At 44.8% G+C, this 12,121-nt stretch overlaps 1 protein-coding gene across 1 annotated transcript in view; it reads right to left on the reverse strand.

Annotated features, from left to right (window-relative positions):
• The window catches only part of LOC149317941 (putative cation-transporting ATPase 13A5), a 49,274-nt gene extending 44,257 nt beyond the window's left edge, over positions 1–5,017 (reverse strand). The window contains exon 1 of the mRNA XM_089508689.1: positions 4,726–5,017. Within this exon, the coding sequence (XP_089364815.1) occupies positions 4,726–4,791 (66 nt within the window). The 5' untranslated portion in view covers positions 4,792–5,017. The remainder of the gene's footprint in view (positions 1–4,725) is intronic.
• Positions 5,018–12,121: the final 7,104 nt, after the last annotated feature.

Consider the following 12,121-nt stretch of genomic DNA (forward strand, 5'->3'; position numbering starts at 1 on the left):
CATGGTTTGGTGGCTGTGGCTTCCCTGCGGAGGAAAAGCAGGCGCCAGCAGGCCTCCCTTTTTGGGAGGTTTGTACCGCAGTTTTAACTGTTTGATGTTTTAATACCTGTTGTAATCCATCTTGATTCCCTATCGAGAAAGGCAGAATATAAATAAATATTATTATTATTATTATTATTATTATTATTATTATTATTATTACCAGGTGTCCTGTGAAACCATCCTGCTATAACTGTGTACAGTCGGCTCTCTACATTTGAGATTTGACTTTTGCTGATTTGATTATCCACAAATTTGATTAATGCATTCTAGGAACCTCTAGGTATTCCAGCATGACTCTTACTGTCAATGTTCATCAGATGTCATGATGGATGTTCCTAGAGCAAACATTTCTCTAGGCATTTATAGGTCCTACAGTCCACTTCTATAATCAGCTTCCAATGGATCTTGACCATAGAGCTGCACTGGAGGACCCAAAGATTCCTAAAGAGGCATTCCCAAAGGTTTTTCCATTTTCGTGGGGGATCCTGTGCCCCTAGCCCCAGTGAATGTGGAGGGCCCACTGTAGTGTGAAAGATCCCTCTGACCCAATATTCTGATTTATCCCTCAGTTGGTTGCCTGAACTTTAAGGGCGAAGGGGGGTGGGGTGGCATATGAAGACCTGGAGCTTTATTTTTCCATGAAGGTCTCACAAAGAGACCAGGAATCTTTCCAGTATTCAGTCAGTGGGACCAATTTAATGCAGAGAATTAACATAAAAAGAAACTCTAGTCCATGAGTTATAACAATGTATGTTTGACACCTTTATTCCAGTACATCCACACATAGGCACACTATCCCACTGGAAAATACATCATTCAGCAATGCACATTATTAATTTCAGAGGCAGAAAAGAATACTAAAAACAAACAAACAACCACCAATCTATCCCCATATGGTAACTGGCTCTCTCCATCATATTTTAGTATTAAAATTGTTTTCATCCACTGAACAGGTTGCACATCACAACTCAGTGGGGGAAAAGAGACCATATGTGTACAAAGTCTATGTTCCACCCCTGGAAGTAGGCAAGGCTGAGGGAAAACTCTGGTCTGAAATGCCAGGAATCTTCTGCCATTTCTGGGAAACATCTGGCCTCCAAACATCATTGGACTCCAGTGCTCACCAGATTAAGCCAGCCTGGCTAGTGCAAACGCATGATGGAAGCTATAGTTCAACAGCTTCTGGAAGGCTTAAGTTCCCCACCAGTGCTGTAGGCACGTCTGAACTTGGCAGATAAATAATTGGTTTAGTATAATGCAACATTCTTAGGTCCTGTTCAGTTGGCACTGCTATAATGTACAAATACAATACAATACATGGCCAACTTAGACCAGCCCATGTATTTCATAGTGTTTTCTTCAGCTATTGCCCTCTTCTACATGAGCTTTCTCATTTTCAGTGTGTAATAAAGGTGGTGGTGGTGGTGGTGGTGGTGGTGGTGGTGGTGGTGGTGGTGGTGGTGATAATAAGGAGAGCTCCCCACCACTACCACACACACACCTCTGTAGTCCCAGTTTCCAGGCCTGGGTTTCTCCTCTCCCTACCAGCAGGGCAGAGAAGTGCCTGGCTGTTTCTCCAGGGCCACCACCAGCCCCAAATCCTCCCTTTCTGTCAGCTACCCCCATCTTCATCACCTCCTGACCCCAACCCAAAGCTGCTGCCACCAAAGTGACCCTCCTTGCAGGAGGAATATTGAAAAGAAGATACTTCCTAGCACATGAGTGTAGATGCAGAAACAGCAGAACACTGCTGGAAAGCAAACAAGTTACATGTGGAGCTGTGATGAGACCTTGTGATTTAATAGACATAGGTCTAATCTGCACTGCAGAATTAATGCAGTTTGATAATGCTTTAACACCTCTGGACTCCAATCCTCCCTTCCTGTCAGCTGCCCCTGCCCTCTTCACCCCATGACCCAAGCCCAAAGCAGCCACCATCAAGGTGGACCTCCTTGTGGGTCTTACCCTCTGGGGCAACAGAGAACCAGCCTGCCTCTCCTGTCTGGGGCAGCCCTTAAGATATTTGAAGAGTGCCATGATCTCACCCTTCAGTCTCCTCTTCACCAGGCTGACCATGCCAGATCTTTCAACCTCTCCCCATAAGTTTTGTTTTCCAGACCTCTTATCATCCTCATTGCCCTTCTCTGAACCCCCTCCAACTTGTCTACCTTCTTCTTAAAATGAGGTACTCAGAACTGAATGCAAAACTCTGGAAGAGGCCTGACCAGTGCAGAATACAGTGAGACTATGGCTTCTTCGACCTGGAATTTTATGGCCAAAATAATTTCAGCACCTTGGATAGCATCTTTAAAGTTCAGACAACAACCCAGAGTGGATTCAGCAGCCCACAGGCATCCGTCCCAATTCAACAGCACAAACACTCCAGGTAAGAGAAGACCCTGGCCTGCCTTAAGGTCAGCTTCCAGATGCTGGTGAAATGCTACTTTGCTGATAAATTATCTTTCTGGAAAATAATATGTTTCTGAAAAGCCAAATTTATGGGGGGAAAATATGAAATATTTTGATACCAAGATTTTTCTTTTGAGAAGCTAAGAGCCAGTTGTTCCCAAAAACATAGCTTTGCTAGGTGATTTTTTTGGGATTTCTTTCTGTTTTAACCAGAAGTTAAAGATAAACAGACAGATCTTGATGTGCTAGGACTGTGATCTCATTTCCAACAGAAAGTCCTATACCAGGTTGAACTGGAGCAGAGACAACTGCATTACACAAGCTCCAGTCCAACTTTGAATTAAGATAATGGTTTCTAAGAACCCAATGAATATTAGTAGGTTGAATATCACAGCAGAAAAGTCTACAGCATCTAGTGTTTCTAACACTGCAGTAACATAAAACTTCAGCTGAGCGTGCAGATAGTTTCAGCAGCCAGAGAAAAGGAACAGAGATGGTTGCCAAAAAAAATCTAAGACAGAAAATGCTAAGGTATAGGTGTGAATTATTTTCAGTGTCTCACTTTCTGCCAAAAAATAAAAATAAAAATACTATGCTAGAAATTTAGGGATGGAAGGAAAATATCATTTGGGAGGAGGACATAATTCTTATTTGGGAAGCAATGCCCTCATTTTCACACACACGCACACACACACACACACACACACACACACACAAGTGTAGCTGCATCACTGCTGAAAACCAACAAGGCAGCATATAAACATGTTTTTTTTAAAAAAAGATACAATAAGCACACAAAAACACAGCAAAGCAATAAAAAAATGAAAACATTGAAAATGATTTTTAAAGGCATGGTAAACAGCTGTGTCTTGAATACAGAGCATCTCTGAAAGTATAGATAGCCCTCGATATCTATGGATTCTTTAGCCATAGATTCAACCATCCATGGTTTGAAAATATTCCAAAAATATATAAATTCCAAAAAGCAAACCTTGATTTTGATGTTTTATATAAAGGACACCATTTTACTATGCCATAGGACTTGAGCTTCCATGGATTTGGGTATCCATAGAGGGTCCTGAGACCAAATCCCAGTGGATCCTAAGGGCTCCCACAGTATTCCAGATCCAGGATGTAGAAATTTTAGAGGTTGAAGACAGCACCTTAAAGTGATCCAGAAACATGGGAGATTACCGCACTAGGGTAAAAGCGTTCCCCAATGCGTTCTCACGGGCGCGAGCCTGGAATGTGATGAGGGCCAGAACGCTAGTTTACCGCACAGCGGAACGCCGCTGTCACCGCCGGGCGTTCCAAATGTGTTCCCAATGTGTTCCAGGGAGGCCATTTCTGGGAACGGTTTCAAAACCATTCCCAGAAATGGCCTCCCTGGAACACATTTGGAACGCCCGGCGGCGATGGCAGCGTTCCCTGTGCGATAAACTAGCGTTCTGGCCCTCATCACGTTCCAGGCTCGCGCCCGTGAGAACACATTGGGGAACGCTTTTACCCTAGTGCGGTAATCTCCTAAGTCAACTTCATGAAGGGTAGTCATTAATATGCTCTTGATGGCTAGGCCTGGTCATGCTGGGCCATTCTGAACCAACTGAGTGTTCCAGAGAGCTTTCATAAAGTGCATTGAAGCAGACAAGAAGATAAGAAGTTTCCACCAGAGGCACAACAGTGGCTCTTCTACCAACTAAAGATAAGCACTGAGCAGCTTCCTCACTATCATAAAACACCACTGGGTCTAACAGCATGCCTGAGATAACAATCTTGTTCCCTAAGGGGGCTTGTGATGTGATCCATGACACTTAACATGCCAACAGACACCCACCCTGACCCCTGGCCATGCGGGCAGTCCTGAAGGAAACTTCAATGGCTGGCACTGGCAGTGAAAACCGTTGAAAGGTCCAGGAGAACACCAGAGACCCTTTTCTAAAGATGTCTACTATACCATTGCTGCCAATTCCTTGAACAGCAGGGGAGGAACTAAGGAGATAAGAAAAGGTTTGCCCATAAATATTAAAAGCATTTCCCCCTCAAGTGCCTGTTACCTTCCATTTACTGAGCAGGAGCTGAAAGGTGGGAGCTCACTTTCAACTGTGAGTAAATCTCCATGGAGAGCCAAAATGTCTTGACCATACATCAGTAAGGTGGATTTATAGAAATACCTGGAAAGCTCCTTCATTCAGGAACACTGTGCCAAGTACATTTACAGTGCTATAGAAATAAACTATAATAATAATAATGAATGAACTGGCTACGGCCTCTTACCATCTCATCCTCCTTGCCTTGGCTGAGCCAGGCATGGTGGCGATCCAAGGAAACCTTTCCTCCCATCCAGCTTGGTAGCTGTCACTCTCTCTAAGAGATTCTCCCTGCAGCTGCAAATGACCTGAACTCAGGGCAAGAATTACCTCCCCCATGATGCTGCTGGATGCCTTTATGAATCAAGAGCACACGCCTTTTTTTCGTAAACCCTACAGCTGAGAAAACTTGTTCCTGCCTCCAAGCCTCTCGGGTTTTCTCTCTTATGTAAGTCCCTTCGTTGTGATTCTTTTTCTTCCTCTTCAGGTTGGCCATTGGCACCATAAACAAGAAGCTGCCCACCAAATTCTGGTTGCTGCACTGGGAAAAAGAAAAAAGAAAAAGGTGGGAGGATTGCACACCTGGAGAAGGATAGAAAGGGAGAGAAAAGTGATCACAAGGCGGGAGAAAAACCCTGTGAACAATGTGCCAATTTTGTAAAAGGTGCGTGAGCAAAGACTTGGTAAAGGTGAATAAAACAATGGAAGGTGTGGAGAAAGTGGACAGAATGCTATTTTTCCTCCTGTTCTTATAATAGCAGATAATATCATAATAGCAGACCCCTGGGCCATTCTCTGAAGTTGAATGGTGTGGGAGAATCTGGGACAGACCACAGGAAGGACTTCTTCAGAAAGCACAGAGTTAGGAACAGACCATCTAGAGATCCACGACTTGAAATCTGCTCCAGAACTAATAATCAAAGGCATGCAGGTCTTTCAGAACTCATAATAGCGAATTTTCAATGGTGGCACCTTGCTTGGTTGTGGAACAGAATCACAGAATTATAGAAATGGAAAAGACCCCCCAAGGGCTATCCAGTCCAATCCTCTTCTGCTGTGCCAGAAGACACAATGGAAGCCCTCCCAATAGATGGCAGTCCAGCCTCTGGTTAAAAACCTCCAAAGAAGAAGACTCCACCACTCTCCAAGGCAGCAGTTTTCCACTGCCAAACAGCTCTTACTGTCAAGAGATTCTAGGACTTTATCACACGAGGAAAATCAGGGAAAAGTGGGGGTTTAAACAGAGATTAGCCCATGAAAATCACACAATTTGTTGTTGGTTATTACCTGTTTATTGCTGGGATAAATCCTCCTTAATCTTGATGATAGGGAAAATCTGCACTAGGATTGCATAATTTTCATGGTCTAATGCCCGTTTAAACCCTCCCCCCCAATGTGATAGTGTTGAGGTGGAATCTCTTTTACTGCAGTTTGCATCCATTGTTCCATCTCTGGAACAGCAGAAAACAAGCTTGCTCCATCCTCAATATGACATCCCTTCAAATATTTAAACATGTCTATCATGTCACCTCTTTATCTTCTCTTCTACAGGATAAACATTCCCAGCTCCATAAGCCACTCCTCAGAAGGCTTGGTAGTTTCCAGACCTTTTACCATTTTGATTGCCCTCCTCTGGACATCCTTTAGCTTGTCCACATCCTTCTTGAGTTGTGGTGCCCAGATCCATAGAGAGAGTCAGGAAATATAAATAAAAACTATTATTATTATTTTATTACTATTAACTGGACACAGCATTCAATATGAATATCCTCACCCCTCAATTGGAAGTTAGCTTGGAGCCAACATTGGTTAGTTTTCATCATCAGGAGAAAGTGATGCTTTTCTTCCAGATCCTGAAAAGACTGAGAACTGATATGATAGCTGTCATGTAGAAGATGACTCCAGAGGATAGGACCCAAGTAGAAGATTCAAATGACAAAAAAGGATGCTACCTAAACATTAGAAAGAAGGCCTTAACAGCAAGAGACGTTTGTCAGTGGGAAAGTCTTGAAACCCCAGGCCCTGTGAGGAACAGCAGAGGGAACTGGGTATGTTTAGTTTGGAGAGGAGAAGACAGAGAGCTAACATTTGTTGTCTGCTTTCAAGTCATTTATGATTTATGGTGGCCCTGATGTGAACCTGTTGACCAACTTATGGATACCATGCCTTATGAGGAGGGACTTAGAGAGCTGGGTATCTTTAACCTGCAGAAGAGGTTAAGAGATGATATGATAGTCATTTAAATATTTGAAGTGATGTTATACTGAAAATGACACAAGATTGTTTTCTGCTGCTCCAGAAATTAGGACATGGAGCAATGGATGCAAACTACAGCGAAAGAGGTTCCATCTCAACATTAGGAAGACTTTTCTGAGAATAAAGAGCTGTTTGACAGTGGAAGATGCTGCTGCCTTGAAGGATGATGGAGTCTTCTTTTTTGGAAGCTGTTTTTAAAGAGAAGCTGGATGGTGATCTGTCACAGGGAGGGCTTGGATTGTATATTCCTGCATGGCTAAAAGGAATTGGACTGGATGGCCCTTGTGGTCTATTTCAGTTCTATGATTCTAACAGCACCTCTATCTTTTGGGTCAGCCAAGATCTTGGCCTTTCAGTTGGGCTCTTAATACACAGGCGCAGGCTCTGCAATGCAGGCAGAAGTCTCACCTAATTCTCCTATTCATTTTGACTTGTTCTTCAGGTAGCGACAGGGTGTCTGCAGCATCTCCAGTCAAAGGATCTCTGAGGACAGGTTTTAGGAAGTTGCTGTATGTCAAAGCAGACAATACAAGGCTGGGTGGGCTGATGGTCTCCATTGCTGTAAGGCAGCTTTGTAGGTTGGGCTTGTGCAATTCTCCAACACTGATGCAGCCTGCAGCTAAGGTGGTAGCCAGTCAGGAGATTTGCAAGGTGTACAAGATTGCAGAAAAAAAGGGAGACTGACAGGTGGCTGCCATCCAAGAATGCCTCCTTTGAGGGCTGTGGTGGTCTTTGCCTGGTGGTTCATCAGTTCTCCAGGCCTGGCATCTGAGATGTGCTGACAAGACACTGTCTCCCTAGTGACTCTGAACCCTCCAACCTTTCACTGATGAAAATCAAGATACATGTGGCCAAGCAACATCAGAGTGTGTCCAAGATGGAAGAAGTTATTAGTGAGAAAACCAGGAAAGGCTGCAGCAGCTGGCTTTTGCCTGAGCCAACTGGGAAGGCCAAGATCCCCCACCTCTCCTGAGTTAAAGAAGTGCAAACCCCTTTTGCATTTAGTTTGCAGCAACTGAAGTGGGCAGAGAACAAAGGGAAAAGTAGGAGGAGGGCAGAAAAACTGGTACATTTTAGAAACAGGTGGCAGGATTAATCAGGACTCTCTGCCAAATTAGGACTGCTCCTAAATCCCCATTTGGCACTCACCAATTTGATCCCTCACATGAGGTGCAGTGAAGCCCAGTTTCTTCCAGGGAGTGCCAGCCTCTGTTCTGGGGAAAGGCTCTCTCTAGCACAGATGGGTATAATTATCCCCTCCCCAAGGTTGAAATGCCAGTTTGCAAAGTGATGGTGCTGCAAGGAGGAAATGATATGAGTATCTGGGAATGCCCAAATTATGCTCACTGGGGATGTGGCAAGTGGCCTCCCTCCTAGGTAGTCACCTAGGTTCAGACTGAGGACTTGAAGGGGTGCTGGGGCTGGCATGGCACATCGGAGGCTATCCAGGATTGCATCCCTCTTGACCCTCTTGGATTTTGGGCAGAGAGAAAGAGAGAGAGGTTGTTGTTGTTTGTGTTGTGTGCCTTCACGTCATTCCCAATTTATAGTGACCCTAAGGTGAGCCTATCATGAGATTTTCTTGGCAAGATTTATTCAGAGGAGGTTTCCCAATGCCATTTTGTGAGGCTGAGACAGTGTGACTTGCTCAAGGTCACCACATGGGTTTCATGGCCAATCTGAGAATCAAATCCTAATCTCCAGAGTCATAGTCCAATGCACTCTACCACGCTGGCCCCTTATTTGAAACCTAGGTTGCCTTTCCTTAAGATGGGATGCTGGATGCTGAACCCAAGGTTGGTGCTGCTGTTAGGCAAAGTGAGGCATCTGCCTCACTTAATAGATGGTGAAGGTGGGGCAGCAGCAGAAGGTCTGAACCAGCCCCTCCATGCATGCACAATTTCCCTCCTTCCCTCCATCCCTGCAGCCATTCCTAGCGAGAAGCCATACTCCCTATCACCTCCTGAGTTAGGACAGCTGACAAAATAAAAACAATATAGATAACAATGTGCAAAGATTGTCATTAAACTATAACTATTAAACAGTCTGTAACATTGAAAACAATTGAAAATACCTGATCTATCTATCTATCTATCTATCTATCTATCTATCCATCCATCCATCCATCCATCCATCTATCTATCTCAGCACCAGGGACGTAGCCAGGATTTTAGGAAGGGGGAGGGTCCAGACTAAGTGCCACCATTATAATGGCGCTTGGGCGCAACAGCGCAGCAGCATGCATCATTCATTTTTCTAATGGAAGGGGGGGTCCGGACCCCAAGAACCCCCCCCCCCCGGCTACATCCCTGTCAGCACACTATAAAAAGCCTTTTCTTAACAGTCACTTCCCAAAAATTTGTCAAAATACAGTGCGTCCTTGCCTTACGCAGAGGGATCCGTTCCGGATCCCTCCTCGTAAGGCGAATTCCGCCTATGCTCGAGCCCCATTGGAAACAATGGGGCTCGTGCGCGGCAGCGTGGCTGCGTAGCCGCGCGCAGGGCGCAACGGGCGCACACGCCCATTCAATTGAATGGGACGCGCCGCCCCTTCTGCCCCACGCGCGCGCCGCGGCTTGAGCGCGTACGTTCAAGTCCGTGTATGGCGTGGGCACACTGTAATTTAAGAAATCATTGTCTGAAGAAAAGCAAGCAAAGCACCAATGTAACTTCCCTGGGGAGGAAAACCCAAAACTTGGGGCAACCACTGAGAAGGCCCTGTCTGTCTCCCATCATGTTCCCAGCAGTCATGCCTGTGAGGCTGGTGGGAGCAAGGGAAGGTCAGACCTCACCTGGAATCCTGCGTCCAGTTCTGGACACCAACATTCAAGAAGGATGTTGACAAGGTGGAGTGTCTCCAGAGGAAAGCGACCCAAATGATGAAAGGGCTGGAAACCACTATGCCCTATGAGGAAAGACTTGAGGAGCTGGGTATGTTTAGCCTGGTGAAGAGAAGGTTAAAAATGATATGATAGTCTTGGTTAAATATTTGAAGGGGTGTCATACTGAAATGGAGCAAGCTTGTTTTCTGCTGCTCCAGAGAATAGGACATGGAGCAATGGATGCAAACTGTAGCAAAAGAGATTCTACCTCAACATTAGGAAGAATTTCTTGACAGTAAGAGCTGTTTGATGATGGAATACATTGTTTCAGAGGGTGATGGAGTCTCCTTCTTTGGAGTCTGTTTTTAAAGACAGGCTGGATGGCCACCTGTCACAGGGAGGGCTTTGATTGTGGAGCTTATTGCATGGACAAAAAACCCGACTGCACACCAACAGGATGCAGCCGGGGTGCGGGATGAAGGCGGGAATTATCACACGTAATTCTCTGCCAATTCTGCCAGGCAAATAGAGCCTGGCTGCATCCCGGGTCCCAGGCACGCTCTGGAGGCCGTTTTTCAAAGCTGAGAGCTTTCCAACTTTGAAAAGTGGCCTCCAAAGCATGCCTGGGACCCAGGATGCAGCCGGATTGCACTCAACCAGCAGAATCGGCTGCGAATTACGTGCAATAATTCCCACCTGCATCCCACACCCCGGCTGTATCCCGATGGGGTGCAGTCAGATCCATGCAATATGCTCTGGTATCTTCCTGCATGGCAGAAGGGATGTGGACTGCATAGCCCCTGGGGGGTCTCTTCCAATTCTGTGATTCTATATTTCTATGATTCTAACTACACCAAAGATCACAGATCCTGAGCCATGTGAGTGGGAGAATACACTCCTTTAGAAAACCTGGAACCAACACACACAAAGTTTTACAAGCCATAAACACTTGGAGCTGATAATAATTTTTTAAAAAACATGATCAAATAAAGTCTCCTTTTAAAGCACCACAATTTAACACAGTATAACAGCACTTTGGAAAAAACAACAAAAGTACAGCATGCAGTTCTTTTCCACATTATAAAGTTAGAGCACTTTGATCTCTCTTCAACTGCCATGGCTGCATCATCATATGGACTCCTGGGATTTGTAATTTTGTGAGGAACTGAAAATCCTCAGCTAGAGAGTTCTAATGCCCACCCAAACAACAAATCCCAGAACTCTGCAGGACGCAGCCATGGCAGTTAAAGTGGAATCGTAATACTATAATTGTACAGTGTGAAAGATGCCATATGCCTCATATCCCTTCTACAGAAACAATCCTCAAATCCCTCTTTAAATGCAATGGGCTTTACCTGCTGGTGGAAGGAGAACAGAGCACTGGGAGGGCCAAGCCTGGCCTCCCACAGAAGAAAATACACTTCCTTCCATTCATCTTATCAATGGGGAGATTTGTCTTTTGGGTGCTTCTTTTTAATTTTTTTAAAGGAAAATCTACAGACTGTGTGAATGCATACTGCCTTTCAGTGCCAGAAGATTGCTTCCACTTCTCTAATAATATGCAAAAGGACTTGTGGGGTGGAGGCTGAAACCCAGGATGCAAAAGAGGTCCATTATCTCTCATTGACCAGAAAGTGGATGCACAAAGATGCCACATCACAAGATAAAGCAGAAACACCAGAAGAACCATTTGAATGGAAGATTTTATGCAAGACATTACAGAACAGGTGCACTGCAGTTACTGAACACAAGGTTAATCTGTTTTTGCAATCTCATTTTGCATGGCCTGAGAGGATGACCAGTAATTTGCATTCCATGCAGTGAAGCAATTGGAAAGCTTCTTCTGGGCTGATTACAAGATAAGGGAAATGAATGACCCAAGGCTTCTTAAGCGCTCTCCAGTATGGGGGACCTGTAAGATTTTAATTATTTTCCCAAAGTATAGGGACAGGGACTGGAACCCACTTTGTCCCCATTAACTGCAACCGTCCCTTTCTTTCTTGGAAACTCTTCCCGCACAGGTGGCTAGTAGTCTGTGGACCAGCATTCATTACATGATGCAAGATCATAACATTTTTTAAATTCAGGATTTTCTTAGAGCATAGGATGACCAAAAGATGTGGGCTGAAGAATCCTGTGACCGGCATCCTGTTAGTGGTTTATGTACATTAAAGGCCTTGTCTGCACTATAGAATTAATGCAGTTTGACACTGTTTTACTGTCATGGCTCAGTGCTATGGAAACCTGAGATTTATAGTTTGCTGCAGCACCAGAGCTCTCTGTCAGAAAAGGCCAAATCTCTCACAAAACTATAATTCCTAGAATTCCATAGCACTGAGCCATGGCAGTTATAGTAGTGTCAAACTGCATTAATTCTGCAGTGTAGATGAAGCCAGAGTCTCCTGGGAACATTAAATTCCAACTCCACAGCCACTAAATGTGCCCTCAGCCACTGAAGCAGGCTTGCATGGCAAGGGAAGGCATTCTGCAAGAAGGTACTGGATA

Source organism: Sceloporus occidentalis, unplaced genomic scaffold, assembly GCF_023333645.1.
Source record: "Sceloporus occidentalis isolate IW3139 unplaced genomic scaffold, rSceOcc1.0.p SCAF_2, whole genome shotgun sequence".
NCBI lineage: Eukaryota > Metazoa > Chordata > Lepidosauria > Squamata > Phrynosomatidae > Sceloporus > Sceloporus occidentalis.